At 32.0% G+C, this 20,587-nt stretch overlaps 3 protein-coding genes and 1 non-coding gene across 5 annotated transcripts; 1 reads left to right on the plus strand and 3 right to left on the minus strand.

Annotated features, from left to right (window-relative positions):
* Positions 1–187: 187 nt before the first annotated feature.
* Positions 188–2,825, minus strand: LOC103865243 (vesicle-associated membrane protein 722). Of its 2 annotated transcripts, XM_033290430.1 has the most exons (6): positions 1,719–1,793; positions 1,435–1,538; positions 1,016–1,157; positions 792–912; positions 576–638; positions 188–497 (listed from the first exon to the last, which is right to left on the minus strand). In XM_033290430.1, exons 3-6 carry the CDS (start codon positions 1,111–1,113, stop codon positions 354–356), a joined length of 426 nt encoding a protein of 141 aa, XP_033146321.1. In that variant the 5' UTR covers positions 1,114–1,157; positions 1,435–1,538; positions 1,719–1,793; the 3' UTR covers positions 188–353. The 2 variants fall into 2 exon arrangements, with proteins under 2 accessions (XP_033146321.1, XP_009141288.1); XM_009143040.3 differs by lacking the exon at positions 1,435–1,538 and having other exon boundaries at positions 1,719–2,825.
* Positions 2,826–3,629: 804 nt separating this feature from the next.
* Positions 3,630–3,714, minus strand: TRNAM-CAU. Its single transcript is given in 2 exon segments — positions 3,630–3,665; positions 3,677–3,714. It is a non-coding gene; the product is annotated as a tRNA-Met (tRNA).
* A 99-nt stretch (positions 3,715–3,813) lies between these two features.
* LOC103865244 (3-ketoacyl-CoA thiolase 2, peroxisomal) lies at positions 3,814–7,338 on the minus strand. Its single transcript, XM_009143041.3, has 14 exons — positions 6,965–7,338; positions 6,510–6,586; positions 6,351–6,435; positions 6,156–6,282; positions 5,979–6,077; positions 5,833–5,900; positions 5,654–5,761; positions 5,494–5,571; positions 5,257–5,389; positions 5,065–5,161; positions 4,804–4,927; positions 4,610–4,718; positions 4,348–4,431; positions 3,814–4,255 (listed from the first exon to the last, which is right to left on the minus strand). Exons 1-14 carry the CDS (start codon positions 7,052–7,054, stop codon positions 4,146–4,148), a joined length of 1,389 nt encoding a protein of 462 aa, XP_009141289.1. The 5' UTR covers positions 7,055–7,338; the 3' UTR covers positions 3,814–4,145.
* Positions 7,339–14,747: 7,409 nt separating this feature from the next.
* LOC103865247 (exopolygalacturonase) lies at positions 14,748–18,983 on the plus strand. The gene is made up of 2 exons (XM_009143042.3): positions 14,748–16,265; positions 16,481–18,983. The coding sequence occupies exons 1-2, from the start codon at positions 15,517–15,519 to the stop codon at positions 16,971–16,973; spliced, it is 1,242 nt and encodes a 413-aa protein (XP_009141290.1). The 5' UTR covers positions 14,748–15,516; the 3' UTR covers positions 16,974–18,983.
* Positions 18,984–20,587: the final 1,604 nt, after the last annotated feature.

Raw genomic sequence — 20,587 nt, forward strand, 5'->3', positions numbered from 1 at the left:
ACATTAGGAATAGATCCATCACAGCTTTGAGAAAGATAGATATAGCAAAGATGCTAATAAAGATAGACAAAAACCACTCTCTATGACTAAAGCTTCTACCTTCATCAACTCCAAGGCAAACCCAAGCGTTCATATTAGTTCCAAATAAATGGTTCACAAGAATCAGTGTCGGTGCAAGCAATAAAAATGTTGGCAAAATGTTGAACATTCATACATTATACACGGCCTATACAAAACCAATTTTAACAAGTACAATCTAAGCAGAAACATAGCATGAGAAGTTATAAACCACAAAAAAAGGCAGTACAACGAACATATAGAAACGAGGGCGAAGAAATGTTCAAGAATTATTTTCAACAGTTGAAGCCACCACAAACTGAGAGGATGATGATGAGGATCAAGGCAATGATGATTGCAAGGAAAATGAGTTTAATCTTCATGTTCTGAAACCACATCTTTTTTTTAATTTGATCTCCTTGTGTTCTGTAAACGTCCGCCTGTACACAGTTTTGAGTTCAAATAAATGTTCGAAAATCCATCTATGGACGTCTAAACATTTGCACACGAGAACTAACCTGTGAACGAAGGTCTGCGGTTTTTTCCACCAAAATTTCAATTTTCACACCACGGTCATAAAGCTGAAAAATGAATGTGTTCCACAACAATGTATGTATAAACGGTTTGAACAGCAGAACAGGCCAAACGATATTGGTACTTAAGCCATACTAGCTAAACTCTATTGGAAACATAAAATAATATGGGTAAAAAAAAAAGGGGTGTCAGAATCAAACCTTGTCAATGTTTTCTATCAAGACACCTCTAACTTCAGACACTTGAGCTTTCACCTTAGCAAGCTTGCTAATCTCATCAGGATGATCCATGCAGTACTGCATGTGCTCTTTCAGTTTCGACCTATATAGCAGTCCAAAACAGAGTCAAACCAACTATATGCCCAGGAAAATAACAGAATTTTTTTCAATAGCAATAAAAAAAAGAATTGATCAAACAGAAGTACCCAAATTCTTTATTCAAGCTGTTTGGTTGAGCAGTTGCAGCCTTTCCACCACCGTATCTCGTGTTGAAATCTTCCTTAACTCGTTCCAAGAAGGCCATAGGAATCTCCCTCCCAGCAGAATCAACTGCAACAACACAGTAAGCTGCACAACAAAAACAAAAAAGATTAAACTTTCAAGTTCCATACTAAGACATGCATAAGATAGACAAAGATTAGATGCTCCAATATATGACATATAAGAAAGTTGACACTATAATAAAAATACATATCCACCACCTGAAACCTAATCAAATATAGTAAAACTGAGCTACATAAGGAATACTCCAATGCAATTGCTCTCAAGTGATATAATCCCCATAGTGATTATTTTTTGCATGGCCGTACATACTGTAGGACATACTCTAGGACGACACTCAAACCATTTTAAAGTAGCTCTCCTTAGGAGAGATTCGAACCCATGATCCCTTGGACACAATTAAAGTTAGGGAAATTCTAAACCAGCCAAAAACAATAAAGCTGAAAACTTCGAATAACAGATACAGAACAAGGCTTGTTCTTCTATTAAAGACCCACAAAATATATCACATAACATCAATTAAAGTTAATACATACCAAAGATAAGAAATTGACGCAAGGGAGATAAAAAAAACAAGCTATACAACGCACGATCAGTACATCAAATCAACGGCACCGCATGACTTACTGAAACCATTTTCGACGAGGTAATTGAAGGTATGACCATCGCAGTTGTAGATGACCTTGTTGTTTGAGGAAGGAAGCTTTTGGAGGCACTGTGCAGCGATGGACGTGAAGTTGCCTTTGAAATCAGTGAAGTCCACGAGGATCACAGTGCCTCTAGCGACGAAGCTATAGATCAACGATTGTTGCGCCATTTAAATGACGCTGTCTGAAGGAGTTACCGAATCGATAAGAGACTTATATAGGCGTGAAAGAAGGAAGGTAGATATCTAGAAGACTAGCGCCGAAACGCGTAGAGAATCGGGGACTAACGAAGAGATATATATCTAGCTAACGTATTAAACAAGAAATATGGAAATTCAAACCTTTGAATTTAAGAACTAAACAAGCAAATTTAGGAAACTATATGTAGTCGGCTCGTAAAAATAAAACCTTGAAATAAAGGACTAAACAACAAATTCTGAATTTTTGTATTTAATTTGTGTGCTTCTTAGAAGTTAGTGATGTTGGTAATTAAGTTTCAACTTTGAACGTATGTCCCAGCGTAATTAGTTGAGTAATTAAGTTTCAACTTTGAATAATGGATAGCGTACGGTCGTTTCAACATTATGTAAGAAAATGTCTAAAAGTAAGTGTTTCTGTACAAGAGTCTTCATCTTTTTGTGTATTTGGATGATTTCCAGGTAATTTAAATAGATTGACTTCAAAATTTTCAAAGTTTATGAGACATCATCAAGAGTCTTTCATATACTCTTGTCGATTAAACAAATAAAAGTAATCAAAACATAAGAGAGAAATTAAGAAGAGTCTTTTATATAAAGAACTCACAAATATTTGTGAGAGATTTAAATCACACTTATTTCTTAATTAGTACTAGAGCTTAATCCGCGCACCCGTGCGGGTATTCATTTTTGCTTTGCAAAAAAATATATTTATCTTATATAAATGGTAATATATGTTTTTAAAATATATATATATATATTAAATAATTATTTAATATATTTCTAAACACAATCATTTTAGAATTTATAATGAATAATTTTATTTTATTTTTTGATCCGTCAATTGTTACAACCTTATTTTTAAAATATAACTCGTGTGTTCGTGTAAATGTATTTTTTATGGATCAAAATTTTAATGTAAAATAAATGGTTATCTATTTTTATCTTTGATTTATACGATTAAATAATTCAATATATTATTTAAAATTTTGTGGTTTATATTATGTATTTTTATAACACTTTTATATTTTTTAGACGTAGTTAATATACCAAAATAAAAAATAATCACTCCCTAATAATAAAATCTTGTTATATTTTTGACATTGATTAAATATAATTTATTGTTTACCCAGATTATAGGAAACATTTTTTAAATAAATAAACATAATTTGTTATACTTTATTTTAGGAAAATACATTAATTAAACTATAAAAGACAAAAATACTAAAGGTTGGTAAATTTATTACTTCAGTGGCATTCAAATGTAAATAACTTTGAAAAGTAAGGGGCAATTTATATTGATACTTCTCTTTTAATAATAGAGATTTCAATAATTTTAAAAATAAATAAATAAATAAAATATTAAAATTTGAGAAATTCATATGATTTTTACCGTTGCTGATGACCGGAGAAATTTGAAACGTTTTAATCATCCTATCAACTCACATGCACCCATGTCCACTCTTATTTCTTCAAGTATTTTCTTGATTTATAAGTGCAAGTTTATCAATATGTTTTGTTAAAATATATAATTTATTGGAATATACATCAATTTTGGCATGCATATATAACTGATTTTCTCATCTACTTTTAGCATATAGTAACTAGTTTTCCAAGTGCAAATTTGGGTGGTCTTGATTGGATTGTAAATAGAAGAGAAGGATTGCCCGACAGAAAACGGGAAAAAGGTATTTTGGGGTGAGAGAGGCTCGAACTCTCGACCTCAGGATCACTCAGTAGCTATGAGACCTACGCGCTAGCCAACTGCGCCACCACCCCGATTGATATTGTTGACATTAGTTTCAAATTAGTCTCCTGTAATTACTAAACATCAAAATCATAACTTCGACCGTAGTAGAATCTTTTGACATATGAAAATTTCTAAAATTGCTGCCTGCTGAAAATTATATTATTTCCAGAAGCAACAACTGTAATTCGAGAAGACCTATATCATCCATACATATAATATTGTATAGAAGATTTACCTTCACGTAATAAAAAATAGTATACTTAAAGCACATGACCTGGTCAAGAATACAAGACTCAGGCAAACATTGGTTGTGCTGCTTTATTCAAAACAACTATAATAAACTGAAGAAAATGGGAAAATGGACCAGATTCTCTCCAAGGAGAATATAGAGTGTGCTGAGGTCACAAAATATTCTGAAGAGTGAAAGGGTCTTTGTTGGTTATTTATGCACATCATATCCTTAACGAGCGTCCTTTGACAAATAGCCCTGCGCTTCAACTTTTCTTGCGTTGCGAAGCTCATCAACTCCATCTCCTCTCTCAAACACAGCCGCTGCACCCATCCCCGTCCCTGCAAACATTTTTCCCAATCAACAATGCATTTTCAGACACCGATTTAGCGATTGCGAGTGTGAAAGCATGGAGTAAGAGAGAGAAGCTTACCAATGCACATTGACACTACCCCAAATCGACAGTCTTTCCCACGGCGTTTCATCTCGTGCAACAAAGTAGCAACGCAACGAGCTCCTGTCAGAGATTTAACAGGCATTAGCTAATCTTAGTTTTTATCTCTTGGTCCATTGTATATAGCCTAGGAGTCTAGGACTGACTGCAGCATATTAAATTTTTCAAGATTTTGGTTGAGAGAGCATTGACCAAGCCTATTTGGCTTTGGTGGATTGAAATAAGAATAGTTTTTATTTACCTGTAGCGCCCAAAGGATGTCCGATGGCCATTGCGCCTCCGTTGACATTAACCTTCTCTTCGTCAAGTCCCAACTTGTTACGGCAATACAAAAACTGAGATGCAAATGCCTGAACACACAAGAATCAAAACCAACGGTTATCATCAGAATGTGCGGGGCGAGATATCTTCTGACAAGATCATGGAAGTATTTACCTCGTTGATCTCAAACAAGTCGATGTCATCGAGCTCTAAACCAGCCGCCTTAACTGCAGCAGGAATGGCAACAGCTGGACCGACACCCATGATTGCTGGATCAACACCAACTGCAGCAAATGTCCTGCAAGTTGTCCAATGACGTGCTACTTAAGAAAACCAAATAAATGTCGGAAAATACAGAAATAATAATGTACCAGTATGTGTAATAGGACATCACAAGCATCTGCAGACGTCTACCATTATAGCATTATCACGCACCTGAATACACCAAGAACGGGAAGTCCTTTTTGTGTAGCAAGACTTCTCTTCATGAGGAGAACAGCTCCTGCACCATCACTTACTTGACTGGAGTTTCCTGTTTGATAAGGAACACATGACGCAAATGGATTCAAGTTTTTGATTAAAAGAAGTGTCTCTCTGCAATGAAAGAATCGATTCAAGAAAACGTACCAGCAGTTGTGGTGCCATCCTTTTTAAACACAGGCTTCAGCTTCCCAAGAGTAGCAAGGGTTGTGCTTGGTCGGATCCCATCATCAACAGAAACTGTGATGGGTGTCTCATCACCTGTCTTTGGGTCCACAAGCTAAAACACAAAAACACAAGTTATGGACAACCATAAGAACATGATATAACGCACCATTATTGAAGTCTTAGTTACAGTTATTGTATAGAGGATCTGGAAGATACCTTGGTTTGAACAGGAATAATCTCATCCTTGAATTTACCAGCAGCAGTAGCAGCAGCTGCCTTTCTGTGCGAGTCGACCTAGCAATATGACCTGATCGGTTAGCATCGGGAGATCAAATATAAGAACTACAACAACACTAAACAAACTCAGTTCCCTTACAGCAGCTTGATCTTGTTCCTGCCTTGAAACACCAAAGCGGTGTGCTACATTTTCTGAAGTAACACCCATAGGGAGAAGACAACTCTGTGCTTGCGCAAACTTCTTCACCTGCAATAACATAATAGGTTTTAACAGAGCGCTACAAACTTAACAGAGAAGAGGGTATTAAGAGACAGTACCGCTGGGTTGACTGACCCTTCCCACGCCATCGGATTGGTAGTCATGGACTCTAGTCCAGCCCCAATACCTGCATCCAACATCACCGTCAGCTACACGAACACAAAGACATTAAGCAATGTGTAATCAAAGACGTTTATTCTCATACCAATATCATAAAATCCAGCTTTGATGGCAGCAGCCACATCAGCAACAGCCTGAAGACCAGATGAGCACTGTCTATTCACGGTTCTTACCGCCACAGTTTCTGCCAAAGAAGATAACAGCATCAGCATACAGCAAACAGACACAAAGACTTCCATCTCCAGACATAGAAGAAGCATACCAGGGAAACCAGCATAGAAAGCAGACATCCTGCATTCGCTAGCTCTCTGAGACCCCGGAGCCAAAACAGTACCCACAACAATATCACCAACTTCACTCGGGTCAAGATTCGTCTTCTCAATCAACGCCTGCACCAAGAAGATAACACAATATAAAAAAAAAACAATAATAAAGAATAGAAGAGAAATCAACAGACCCTCAAAACAGGTGCAAGGAGATCATCAGGGTAAGTATCCTTGAAGTTGCCACGTTTGGACTTGCATAGTGCAGTCCTATGCGCCCTGCAATGGATCAAAAAATAAAAGCGTGAATATTACTATCACAAGGATGTTAGAAAGAGACAAAAAGAACATACGCGACAATGACAACATCATCTCCATAGAGAGATGTCCTCTGGTACGCAGCACTGTCCCCAGCCAAGCAAGCAGAAGCCTGACACGTTGAAAAGGAAATCGTTAAATTAAATGAGATAAAGCTTTTGACCTTTATAAACCAAAAAAAAACAAATATCAAATGTATTGAATTAATTTGATGATTGAGTTTGTTACATGGTTCAGACTAAATATATATATTACATCGGTTTAAGCTAAAGGAAACTAAACCGACAACTGATTTAACATTAAACCGGTATTCTATATAATACCAAATTCAATTCTCTCAATCAATTAAACCAAAAACCAAATTCAATTCTCTCAAATTTGAATCTCAGCTCATAGGCAGGCATGCATCGTATCAAATGATTAATTCAATATCAAAACTCAAAATCAAGATCGAGATCGCGATAGATCGAAAGAGAGAGGGAAAGCTTACAGAGAGAGAGCCTTCGAAACTGTGCGAGGAGGAGGAAGAAGGACGGAGATGTTCAAGAAGAACTCGTTGCCTCTCGATCGCTTTCTCCATTTTCTTTTTATTTTTGCAGATTAATTTAAAGATGATAAAAAAAGAAACTCGATCTGGTGTAACGGGAAGGAAGCTACAGTCTTCGGGTCCGTTTATAAGGAAGATAGCTCACCGCTTTGAACGTTAACTGTTAATCCTAAATTAAGGAATCAAATTATCATTTTTTTTTTGTTGTTAATAATTAAGTGGCTGATAATTCCATTTGGACACACGTTCTCCTATCCTGTAAATTTTCAAACCAAACAGTATTAGCCTTGTCCTTAAACATAATCCTTATATACGATCTAAACTTTTTACATTTATCAGAAATACATGCATTTATGACATTTAAGCCTCAAATTTATTTATTTACGCGTAGGAGAACTCTCTTTGCGATTGTGAATCAGTGATATCCCATTTTTCTTCAAGTGTTTGTAAAATGTAATCTACCAATGAAAACAGACTGTTCAGATTTGCATTACTAGAAGATAAATATCTGAACTTTTTTGCTTTTGGAACAAAACTACCTTTTTTTTTCAGAAGTGTCACTGATCACCATTCACCAGCCACATCCCTCGCTATGTTTTTATACAATTAGGGCTTGATTAGTTTTGCTGCTATCAGCCACAATCGTTGTGTTTTTGCTAGTGATAATGTTTCTTAGCATTTTATAACATCATAAAAACCGTTGTAAATCATTTTGCACCGTTCTAAACTTCTCAAAATCAAATATTGTTTCTAGTTAGCTTTTGCGATTATAGACGGTTGCAAAAGGATAGTAATTTTCTTTTAAATTACATAAATATATATAAAAAAATATTTAATTAAAGATTTTAAATTGAGATAATAAAAATATTAATACATTTTCTATATTTGCACCATTCTAAACCTCTCATAAGGTTCTCTTAAAGTTATGGATTTAGAAAGTTTTAATCACAGGAGGAAAATTTTCTATATTTGAGATTGTAGGGGGACAATAACTAAATACTCCAAAATCTACTACAAATACTTAACCTTTTTTTTGAAACACAATTTCTACTACAATACTAAATAAAATTCAATTAAAAAAAAGTGGCATACCAATTTTATTTAAACGTTGATGATGTTATCATTTTTTATTCAAATAACTCAATTTTAAGGGTGGAGTTTGTTCCTACCTTTTAATCTAATAGCTACAATTTCATTTAAGATCTTGATTATGACTTCATAGTTTCACGAGCAAAAGACATTTTCATAAAATTGTATCTTTTCAGAAATTTAACTATTGAGAGAGAGAGAGAGAGAGAGAGAGAGAGAGAGAGAGAGAGAGAGAGAGAGAGAGAGAGAGAGAGAGAGAGAGAGAGAGAGAGAGAGAGAGAGAGATCATCAAACTGCTTTAGCAAATAACATGTCTTTCTTTTACAAACCATTTTACATGCCTCTATAATTTCTAAACAATACATTTTTCACATGCTTCTTTTAATTTCTAAATGATGCACATTTCATACTTTTAAAATTTCTGAATGACGCACCCTTTTAGTAGATTCCAAACTCTTCGCCTCAAAAGTGTGTTTCAGAAATCAAAAATAATTTTTTTTTTATTTTGAGAAACTTTCAGACTATTTGACATTCTATTTCTCATATACACATATGTAATATATCTCGCAAATTGTGTATGATAAAAAGAGTTAATAAATGCATGAGACAAATGAAATAAAATACAAAGTCGAATAAGTAAAAAATATAAATATTAGATATATACATTTTATTTATATTTAAAATAATTTAAATTTTAGTAAAGAATCTATATACATGTGCCAATGTGGGGGCTCATTTTCTAAATCATCCACATCGATTTTGAGATTCAACATCCTATTTTCATCTTGTAACTTTCCACATTATCTGATCTTTTCTACACCTAATGATTTAACCCACATTCAATTTTAGCCACTATAATAGTTTACTTTAGTAAAATTAACCACCATATTTTACTATTTGCTATATCCAAATTATTATTGTTATTTTATTGTTTTGCTATATCCAAATTAAATAAACATAATCCTTTTTTATTTTGAGAAACTTTCAGACTATTTGACATTCTATTTCTCATATACACATATGTAATATATCTCGCAAATTGTGTGTATGATAAAAAGAGTTATAAATGCATGAGACAAATGAAATAAAATACAAAGTTGAATAAGTAAAAAATATCAATATTAGATATATACATTTTATTTATATTTAAAATAATTTAAATTGGGGACTCATTTTCTGAATCATCCACATTGGTTTTGAGATTCAACATCCTATTTTCATCTTTTAACCTTCCACATCATCTGATCTTTTCTCCACCTAATGATTTAAACCACATTCAATTTTAACCACTACAATAGTTTAATTTAATAAAATTAACCACCATATTTTACTATTTGCTATATCCAAATTATTATTGTTATTTTATTGTTTTGTTATATCCAAATTAAATAAACATAATCTTTATTTATAGATAATAAAAATAATAAATTTTGGTATAAAAATAAAAATAAATTATTTAATTTATAATAAGATAGTTGGTTTTAAATCATTAGGAACATAGAAAAAATATCAAAAATCTTTAGAAAGTAACATGTGACATCAGTGGTTTCCATTTTCTTCTTATTTAATATGTTGAATATTTTCAACGCCAAATAATTTACATCATCAAATTTAATTTTTCAACATGTCCATCGTAGTGATTCAACAATTAAATCTTTTATACAACACTCCCATTTAGGCTACTCCCATTGTAAGACTATCCATAATGGTTTCAAGATTCAACACCATTCTTTTCATTTTTAACATTCCACATCATATTATATTTCTTCTACCTCATCATTAAACAGATATTCAACTTTTATACAATACAATGATTTTGTTTATTAAAAGTTAACACCTTATTTTACTAACTAATAATTAATTTGTCTATGTCCAAACTAAATAAAGCTAGTTTCTATTTATAAGAATTTAAAATAATAAAATTTTGTATAAAAATAAAAATAAATTATTTAATTTATAATGAGAGTATTTGTTTTAAATAGTTAAGATGAAATTAAAATATCAAAATCTTTAGAAAGTGACATGTAGCGCAGGTGGTCTCCGCTTCTTCTTATACAACATGTTGAATCTTTTTGACACCAAATAATTTACTTTATCAAATTTCATTTTCAACATGCTCATTATAGTGACTCAATTGTTGAATAAAAGATATAATACCATAAGATCTCCAACAATGACACCAAATCTGGTGTTGAAATCACAGCAAATTTGGTGTTTTGGGTGTTTTGGTGTCATAATTTTTTTCAACTCCAAAAATAACACCAAATTTTACATCAAGGGTAATATTATATATTATTTAATGTTTTCAGTTCAATTTTTTTATGTTTTATTATATGTAATTTATAAATATTTATTTTATCACATTTTGGTTAATATATATATTTTTATTATTTATAAGTGATAAATGATAATAGTCATTTATTTTGAAAAAAAAAATTCTTTTAATTATGTGAAAATAAATTAATAATACAAAAAATATAAAATATTTGTGTTCATTTACAAATTTGATATACTAATTGAACTATATCTTATATAATAAAGTAGACTATGCTCTCACCTCATTCCTCCACATCCTCAAGGAGAGTGGGGCTTTTGCCGACACGTGTCGTCCAGCCAGTCCCCGCGTCTTTCCCTTTAGTTCTGGGTTTCTATCCTGTTTTAAAAAGAATTGGGCTTTAAGTTAATTGAATTGGTTTGGCCCATTAGACCAAAGGTGTTTAGGGTTGGTCGTCGCCTTCTTCTTCCAGAAGCTACCTCTTCGATGTATAACTCACGAAACCAAACCGTCAACCGTCGATCCGAGCTCTGTAACGCCTCTCAGTCCATAAATCCTTTCTTTAATCTGAGTTTTCCTCAATTAATCCACTCCACCCATGTTAATCAAACAAAATACCTCTTCGTTTTCCACCGTAACTGGTTCGAGCTTCCCCTGTAAATGTCCCACTAAAACCTATTTGCACGTTTCCGGTTTGTCTTAACTTATCTGTCAAGTATGGCTACTTCTCAAATCCAGTTTTCCGATTTGAAGGACGGAAGATGCAAACAAAAGTTCAGAGCAGACTCATACAATTTTGGGAAGCTGAGAATTTTGATAATGGTGGGAGCTCATAGGTGTCGATAGCTAATTGATGCGAAGGTATACCCAAGATTTTTTTTTTTTTTTAACAATCTCTTTATGTGATAGTTTCACCTTCACCGTTCTTAGGCCACTCTCATCCAAGGATTAATCCGACCTTCAAGTTTGCCGATGCCCCAGTATTTATTAGATTCTCAGAGCAGTCTGTTTTCTATGAGGTAGCAGAAATGAATGAGCCAATCCAGAAGGAGTGCTTCAGGTTCCAAAAATACGACGAGCTCATGTCACTTGCCAACACCGACACCATAACTCATTTGCTAGGTTTGGAGTACTAAACATCCTTTTCAATTAGTCCATGTAGGAATTTAAAAAATGACTGGAAATTACCTTAATGGTTGTCTTCGTTAACAGATATCATTTGTGAAATACGAGGCATCAAAACCATTTACAACGTGGCAACACATGGCACTCAACGCCTCATGGCTACCATTTAGCTTGATAGGTATTTCACAAATCATCTTCTTCTTTGAGTGTTTATGTTTAACAAAAATGAGGCTTACTATATATTCTCACACGATGATATGCATTTTAATACCTTAAAAAGGCAACCAATATCAACCCAAAGTTAGTTGGTGGTAACTAACTTCTCTCTGTTACTCCTCATATTTGTTAAGCTCTTCCACTCACACTGCTGCTACGTTCAAAACCTTTGTGGTCATGTAGTCATAGAATAAGCTCACACCTATTTATAGATGTATCCAATACTCTCAGTCAAATATTGAACTGCTACAAAATTGCTTGATCTTATATATGGTCAAACTGATCATATATATATGTATCATAGGTTATATTGAGTTAGTGGAATTTTTTTCTTTCTATGCTTTATTATTGTTGAGAAAGAAATATTACACAACCAAATTTTTTATTTACTTTTTAGTCAACGAGAGAATACGATGATATGATTGTTTTACATGTGTATTGTATAGCCATCTTCCAGAGAAGTTATAGTCAACAAGTGTTTTTTTTTGCGATTGTATAAATGGTCTTTCGTCTTATCCATCTACTATGTCAAACTGTCCTAAAACGTCTATTAAGTTGTCAACTTGACCCCAACTAATAAAAGATACGAAACTTAAAGATTCACTGATTTAAGATGTTTTATATTTTGTCATCATGACCAGGTTGGCTGTTTCTCAACGCAACTTTGGACATTCATTTCTATTTTGACAACGACTGTGTAGCTAGCATCAACTACCTGAAAAAGTAAGCTACAGATCTATTAATATGTTCAATAAGATGCTTATCGTTAACTGCAACTGCTTACCAAACTGCAATTTGTTCGTATGATGGGGCATGTGGCTTTGAAGAGGGATCATCCTCAGCTCCAACAAAGTATAATGGTGTTAAAAAGATTGAATCAATTCCACTGTCCAAACTTAATTCCCACGTCCTCACTGCATCACCAGAGGTAAACCTCATTTCTTATTGTCACATCGTTTACGTGATTGCTCCATATATATTTAACCATTTTAATGTTGGCCACAAGCAGGCAGTAGAGTTCATTTGCACAGCTGTTGTCAATAGTATTGAGACTGGAAATAGGTGGTGCTATATTTTATGCTTGAAATACTACAGAAAGCTCAAACTTGGATTCTCAGCTTTGACATGCCATGCATATCAAGATGACAATGCAGTGGGTTTTGTAAGGTAATTTAGTATGCTACAAATTGTACTGACAATAAATCCAAACTATATATAGTCCTCGCACCCATCATCCGTAACCTTATATTAGTTTTTTGGCCTTGGAACCGTGTGCAAATGAATGTGTCAGATGCATATGACTGCTGAGTTTGTAGCTTTTGACAGTGAAATGACCAGGCTTACAAATGTCAATGTCATCCATTCAAATGTCAGGGCAGTAAGCGTATCTCAGTTAATGGTTTGCTTTACAATTTCGTTGGTTCCTTTGTCACATTATTTTGGAAGGATTATTTTAGCTAACTAATATTTAACCATGCAACAGAACGAGGGCGATCAAGACATCCAAGAATTAGCACTTCCCCAAAGCCTTCCATCTCAACCCCTCCCAATTCAACTTCTCATCAAAACATCAGAGCTCCACAGCGTCCCGCATCTTTGATCGCAACCAGCGCCCTCCTCTACCTAATTTTGACGCCAACGTGAGTATGACTGTTATGATAAGTTTAGCTGCTCTGCAAAGTTGTTGCTTCTTGACTGAGTTTTCACTTTCACATGGAGGGAATAACAACCCATGGAGGAAGAACCTAGCGCTAAGAAGAGCCGGACTGAGTTAAATTTGTCCGACTGTCGCAGCTATTTTGGCAATGAGCCATCCTTTGATGATTTCTGCGTTTTCAATGACTTCTACAAATTCTATTTGAGTTTTTTTGTGCACTAACGCTATTACGCTAATATAATTTATTTCATGTATTTTTCCCTTTAAATAATTTCATAATCGTTGCAATGCAAGCAGCCTGGTCAAAAGGCTACACTAAGCCTGCAGATTTACTTGCAACACAAGTTTCACAAGGAAACAACTCTTTTACAATTTATAACTTTGTGCCTAGAATATGAAATGATGCTGTGCATCAGACTATGTTATTTCAATAATATAATTATATTTCGAGAAAAAAAAAACCATAAACTCTTTAGTTGACATTTAAGATATTTTTTCCCATTTATGGTTATCTTTAGTTGACATTTAAGATATTTTTCACCATTTATGGTTAGCTACGTAGTTGTATTTCTTTGTTTCCAATAGTACAATCATCATTTTGGCTCCAATTTAATATATGTATAGGAAAGAAAAATAGTATGTAGTTTTACTATACACATATTTACAATAAAAAAGATAATAAAGTAATGTTAGTTAAAGGTAAAGAGCCTAATATATATATATATATATATATATATATATATATATATGTATTTTAATCTTTCAGATTTGTTCTCTCCTCTTAACTTTTTTTTTGTTCTTAACTTCAAACTTAAACGGTTGATCAAATATGCATTCCTCAAACTTAATTATTCTTCTGAAAAAAGCGTTAGAGCCAATGATTAAAAAAAAATTTCAGATTGTGAGAAAGCATGAGCGAACATGGTGGACCATATCATCTAGAAATCTCTGGTCCAGAAATTGCGACTGGTTCTAACTAAAAAATTAGAAATGTAAAGAGAAGAGAAGGGCTCACAAATAATAACCGTCCAATACTTTAACCATACATAGCTCAATAATTTTTTTTTATAAGAAACTATATATCAAACATATACTACTCACACCTACATGAGCCAACAACCACAACTTCCGCTCAAATATAAACAATTTACCAACCACTCAACACTATAGCTTCTAACAAACTGCTTAAGCAGTCACATAGTATGCTAAACCAACAAAAGCATCACCACCCCATACATCCACTCAAACCACGGCCACGACCTAATGATCAACCAGTCGCTCTCAACGTCCAACATATATCACGACATCATAGGATGAAATATTAAAATATTTAAACAAATAACAACCCGTGCGAAGCGCGGGAATACCACTAGTTATTAAATAAAATATAGTAAAATAAGCATTTTAAAGATTTAGTGTGATGAATAGTGTTACACCAAATTTGGTGGGATGATATCAACTTTGGTGTATTGTTGGAGATAAAATTACACTAAATTTGATGTTTTGGTGTCTTGTTGGAGATGACCTAACTAGTCTAATAATAATAGTTCCATGTGTAGCTATAACTTGTATACTGTAAATGTGTAAGAGCACCTTTAACGGCAATATACTCACAACGAATTTTGTCGGCCACAAAATAATCTTTTTAATATAGTTTCAGAAAATAATTAGATTTTATTTAATTTTTAAAAAGTAAACCAACATAAACATAGCTAAATGTGTACTAGAAGATATCTGAAAAGTTCTAAAAGAACCTTTGTCTTGCCTCTCTCTTCGACTTTATATATTTTTGAATTTTTTTTTCCAGATATCCATTAAGATCCCTACAAAGATGCTCTTAATGTGGCACATAGCCACATATACATACAGTCATAAGTCATAACCATCAACATTATCATATATTCAATTACTATTCACTCAAAATATTATCATTCCATCTTGATAAGATCTTGCTCTATCTTCTAATCATAATTTTTTCTATATGTAAGGAAGTAATAGATTGTGTTCCCCATATATATATTTACTATTAACGTTTAATGTAATCCTCTGATTTTGTTGCTCTATAAATAAGAAGCTCAAACGCTTCAGTTTGCTCCAACAAATCCAAAAAGAAAGAAAGAAGAAATCAGATCAATGGCGTCTAGGTTTCTGATCCCTTGTATCTCTCCTCTCTTTCTATTCTACTTCTTCCTCGCCATCTCAAGTACTCAGACTAATGCATTTCACGATGGACAAAAGGTCTTCGACGTCAGAAACTACGGTGCTCGTGGCGACGGCAAAACAAACACATACAATGCTCTTGCGTTTACAAAAGCGTGGAACGACGCTTGTCAATGGAGTGGTGGAAGATCAACGGTCTATATTCCCGCAGGAAAATTCTATCTCGATCAAATAACGTTCTCTGGTCCTTGCAAAAGGCATGTTACTTTTACAATCAGAGGAACGTTGTTGGCTCCTCGGATCCTTTACGCGGACAAACGAGCAGAATGGATCGCTTTCCGTTACGTCGATAACCTCACCGTTAACGGAGGGGGAATACTTGACGGTCAAGGATCTTACTCTTGGCGCCATCTAAATGATTGTGACAAAAACCCTAACTGTCGTGCTCTAGCTATGAACATTGGGTTTTCTTTCGTTAGATCCGCGAGGGTTAACGGTCTAAGATCGATCAACAGCAAAATGGGACACTTCAACTTATACGCAGTCGAGAATTTTAACATTACCCGCGTCAAAATCACCGCTCCCGGAGATAGCCCTAACACTGACGGAATCAAGATCGGGAGGTCTAAGGATATGCATATTTCCAACGTCAGTATCGGAACCGGTGACGATTGTGTCGCAATTCTTGACGGAACCACCAACTTGGATATCTCTAATGTCAGGTATATCTTGAGTAACACAACATATGTATAACTAACTATCTTTAACATAAGATATATATATATGAAGGTTCAAGAAAATTTTAGACCGTAACGAAACGCTTTAAAAATATATTAAAATATTCTCTCTTTTGTATTAAGTATAGATTTGCGTTGGTCTCTAATATTTTATGTGGATTCAAAATACATATTGATGTTCTGATATCTTCCAACACCAGGTGCGGACCAGGGCACGGGATTAGTGTCGGGAGCATTGGGAGATTCAAAGAAGAGAAGAGCATTGAGGGCATAACCGTAAGAAACTCTGTACTCAAGGGTACAATGAACGGTTTAAGGATCAAAACATGGGCTAAGTCGGCCTCAGAGAATTCGGTTTCGAAATTCTTGTTCGAGGATATCCAAATGATCAATGTTCGAAACCCCATTGTCATCGACCAGCAGTATTGTCCACACAACCTATGCGACAGTCCTGGAAAGTATAATTCTCATGTTCAGATCAAAGACGTGAAGTATACCAGCATTTGGGGAACGTCGGCGACTCAAGCGGCTTTGATGCTGCAGTGTAGCAAAGCGTTTCCTTGTCAAGGCGTTGAGCTCTCAGACATCAACTTGGTGTACAAAGGACGCAACGGGTCAGTCACGGCTACGTGTGAGAACGTTGGTGGTTCGGTTTATGGGAAGATCGTGCCTGGTGATTGCCGGATGCGATGATCTAAAACTAGTCCTGTGTTAGGTTTGGATTTTTAGATTGTAATATTTCGTATACAGGTTGTCCTCGATCTAATACTGAAGCTTATCTAAAACTTTATTAAACTCCAAACATATTAATAATAGTTAAAACACAAAATTGTGATGTCAAGCGTCTCCAAAAGTGACTTCAAATATGAAATTTTGCATTCTCTTAAAGTAACGTCAAAAATTTGAAGTTTTGTAAAGTAAAATTTAAAAGTTCAAATTTGAAAATTTACAGTATAAAACTCTAGTGCAAAATACAAGCATGTGATAGGGTCTAAGACTTAAATGCAGTAAAAATAAATGTCAAGATAAAACTCTACACAAAATTTAAGACAACCGCTACTCAAAACAACATATTCTTAAAACCAGTTGAGAACCTTTAGGACATGAGACATGGCTTTTTAATTGGATAAGTAACACAATTCATTAAACTTAATACACCAAGACTTAAAAACTTAATTAAATCATTTATATGTCATTAATATCATTCTTATTTTTTTTCTTATAAATCATAAAATTATTTTTTATATCTAACAAGATCCATTATGCATAAGTTAAAATCAAATATTAATACTACATATAGATGCAATTGAACTATATTAAATTACAGTAAAATTAAAATATAAAAGATGAGATATTTAGTAACTATCTCACCATTGGACTTAATAAATTGAGATTAGTTTCTTAACATATTTTTACGTTTTTTTTTCTTTCTTTTTTTATCATCAACATACTTAGTGAGTATCTAACTAATAAGGTTGTTCTTAAAGTGTCTACGGTTTCTTGCATGCTATAGTTTGTATCTTGACAGACTTTTTCAAATATATAATTATGTTATATTTTGTGTCATGTAAAGTATTGTAATTATTCACCTTAATATATTAGCATTTTTTTAGTTATGAGTAGTGTAATTTTTATATTTTCACCGATATTATATTGGCGGATTACATATACATTACATGATATACACAACGAATAAACTCATTTAAAACATGGAATTTGTATTTGTTTCTTGCTGTTTGATTTCATTCCAAAAGTAGTTGATTCTATAGTGGATCAAAACTAGAACATGAAATATTTTTTTCTATGTCTAATTTTATTTACTTCTATTCACAAAAATTTCTTGCTAAATCTAGATTTATTTTTCTTCCTTTTTTCCATATAAATATTTATAGTAACTCTACAATTTGAAATTCATTTTTTTTTAAATATATTCGTGTTGACCGAATCCCATAAGAGTTTGAAATGTTGACATCAAGATGACATTATCCGTGAATGTGGAAAGTCTGATAAATAAATGTGAATCTTATCTTATGTGATAAGACTTGCGCCTTGGACATGGTAAGTTTACATTAAAATTATTAAAGAAATATCGTATGAAAAAAATTTTATATTATTGATCGAATTAATATATTTAGCTCTTAAAAAAAAATTTAAAACCTTTTTTGTTAAGTACATAGTTTGTTTACTAATGAACTCATCTCATTTTCAAAAATATTTTAGGTCAAAAAATTATTTATTGCATAAAAACCTAACGTTTAGGCCGAAGAATCTCATGTCTACTATTTGGTTACAATGAAACTATGTCAGCTTGGTTTTATATCATGATTTAGCAATTTAAAAGTTAATTATGATTATGAGAAGTTTACGTCACGTGTCAATCCTATTTATCTTCGATATTTTTGTTATTGCTCGATATAAATATTGATTTTTTAGTTTATTCTCATTTCATTTTTTTATTTTGGCCTGAGATTTAGAAAATGTTTAAGATTCAAAATTATTAAAGAGATCGATACTTAGGTTAAGATTTGCGTCTTGTGCATAATAAATACTTATTTTATATTTTTCTACATATTATTAAATAATAAAATAATAATTATATATTAAATAACTAAGAAATCAGTTACTATTATGTAATAAATTGGGTTGCACATATAAATCAAATGACCGCTCTTGTTTATTTGCAATCATTTTAGAATAAATAAATCAAAACAATCGATCTGATCTATCGTATATGATATATAATTAAATTTAAACGATATAAAGTATATATATTAACATAAACACCTATTAAAATAAAATTATTTATTTATATGATTTTATTATCATTGTATCTTATTATAGAAAAAAATTAAACATTGATCACAAAAGTTAATGTGAGACTTTTAACAGTTTTAGTAATTTATACTCGTTTTGAAAAATTCAAAATACAACATATACAAAAATAATCTAAAATTTTAATATATGATTAATGTAATTGTGTAATTTATTTTAATAGTAAATAATTAAACAAAAATGATAGAAAGCATACAAATTATTAGCAAATCTTCATTATTTAAAATCATTTATTACTATATATATCATAATCACATTAGGTAATTCCGTATGTTTTATTTAAAGAAATAATATAAAATAAATAGTCATCTTTCTTTAGTTAGTATCATATGATATCATATAGTTGTTATTAAATGTTTCTAGTGAGCTATAAAAATCGAATTTGACCAACATGTTTTTCAATTTCAATGTGAGGCTGACACATACGACTAATTAACTATCTAATTGATTGACACATAAGCAAGAAATCTTTTTTAATTATACAAAATTGAGGTTATATCTTTTCAAATGTTCCTCAATTAATATATAGGAAATTTCATTTTGGACTATCTCTTAGAAAAATCATCATATTAAATTATCTTATCATTTAGTTTTATAATAAAATAACCACAAATATATCTTATTAATATCTTAATAAAATCAACAATATAATATCTTTAAGTAGAATCTCAAATTTGTTTTTTTTTTTTTTTTTTTTTTTTTTTTTTTTTAATCTCAAATCTCAAATTTGTTTACTGTTAATATATACTAAATTCAAAAATATGTATTCAAAACCAATAAATTAAATATAATTAAATATACCAACTTGTTTATATTAAAATTTTTTTTTTTACCTATTAATCTAATAATTATTAACATCATATAACTATTTTGTAGGCTATTAACTATTTTGCAGGTCACATCATTATCAAAAAAAATCATATGTTATGCAATCATAATATATGATTATATATATATATGATCATGTATATTATTTTAAATATTATGTTATGCAACCATAACATATGATTAATGTTATTATTTTGATGATGTCAAAAAAGTATCACAACTTGTAATTGTTCTTTAATATTATTAACAACTTTATCAAATTAATACCATTCTAAAACATATAATAGAATTCATTTATAATCATATAACTAGATTTAAATATATTTAACAATATATATTTAACATCATTCCCCTAAACTGAAAAATAATTTGACATATAAAATAATTGTAATCTATATAATAGAGAAAAATATAGCATATTACAAATATAGATGTACTAAAACGTCAACTGAATGATACTATTTTCATTTTTATTACTTTGATATTTAGATTGGTTCACACAAATTAAAGAAAAAATAATAATTTTCAATTTTATCTAACCAAAACATTATTAACTATTCATCCAATTATAATTCAACCAATAAAAACGTTAACTGGAAAATATAAATAGTTATATAAAAAGAAAAAACAAATAAACTTTTTGAAAA

The sequence above is a fragment of the Brassica rapa genome, chromosome A04 (assembly GCF_000309985.2).
Source record: "Brassica rapa cultivar Chiifu-401-42 chromosome A04, CAAS_Brap_v3.01, whole genome shotgun sequence".
Classification (NCBI taxonomy): Eukaryota; Viridiplantae; Streptophyta; class Magnoliopsida; order Brassicales; family Brassicaceae; genus Brassica; species Brassica rapa.

Excerpts from the sequence above, each read along its gene's own strand:
- LOC103865243 (XM_009143040.3), bottom strand. The coding sequence starts at position 1,908 with ATGGCGCAACAATCGTTGATCTATAGCTTCGTCGCTAGAGGCACTGTG. Across the intron at positions 913-1,015 it reads AGCTTGAATAAAGAATTTGG|GTCGAAACTGAAAGAGCACA; the intron begins GTACTTCTGTTT and ends ACTGCTATATAG. Across the intron at positions 639-791 it reads TGATAGAAAACATTGACAAG|CTTTATGACCGTGGTGTGAA; the intron begins GTTTGATTCTGA and ends TTCATTTTTCAG.
- LOC103865247 (XM_009143042.3), top strand. The coding sequence starts at position 15,517 with ATGGCGTCTAGGTTTCTGATCCCTTGTATCTCTCCTCTCTTTCTATTC. Across the intron at positions 16,266-16,480 it reads TTGGATATCTCTAATGTCAG|GTGCGGACCAGGGCACGGGA; the intron begins GTATATCTTGAG and ends TTCCAACACCAG.
- LOC103865244 (XM_009143041.3), bottom strand. The coding sequence starts at position 7,054 with ATGGAGAAAGCGATCGAGAGGCAACGAGTTCTTCTTGAACATCTCCGT. Across the intron at positions 6,283-6,350 it reads TCCTTGCACCTGTTTTGAGG|GCGTTGATTGAGAAGACGAA; the intron begins GTCTGTTGATTT and ends TTCTTGGTGCAG. Across the intron at positions 5,390-5,493 it reads TTATTCCTGTTCAAACCAAG|CTTGTGGACCCAAAGACAGG; the intron begins GTATCTTCCAGA and ends TTTGTGTTTTAG.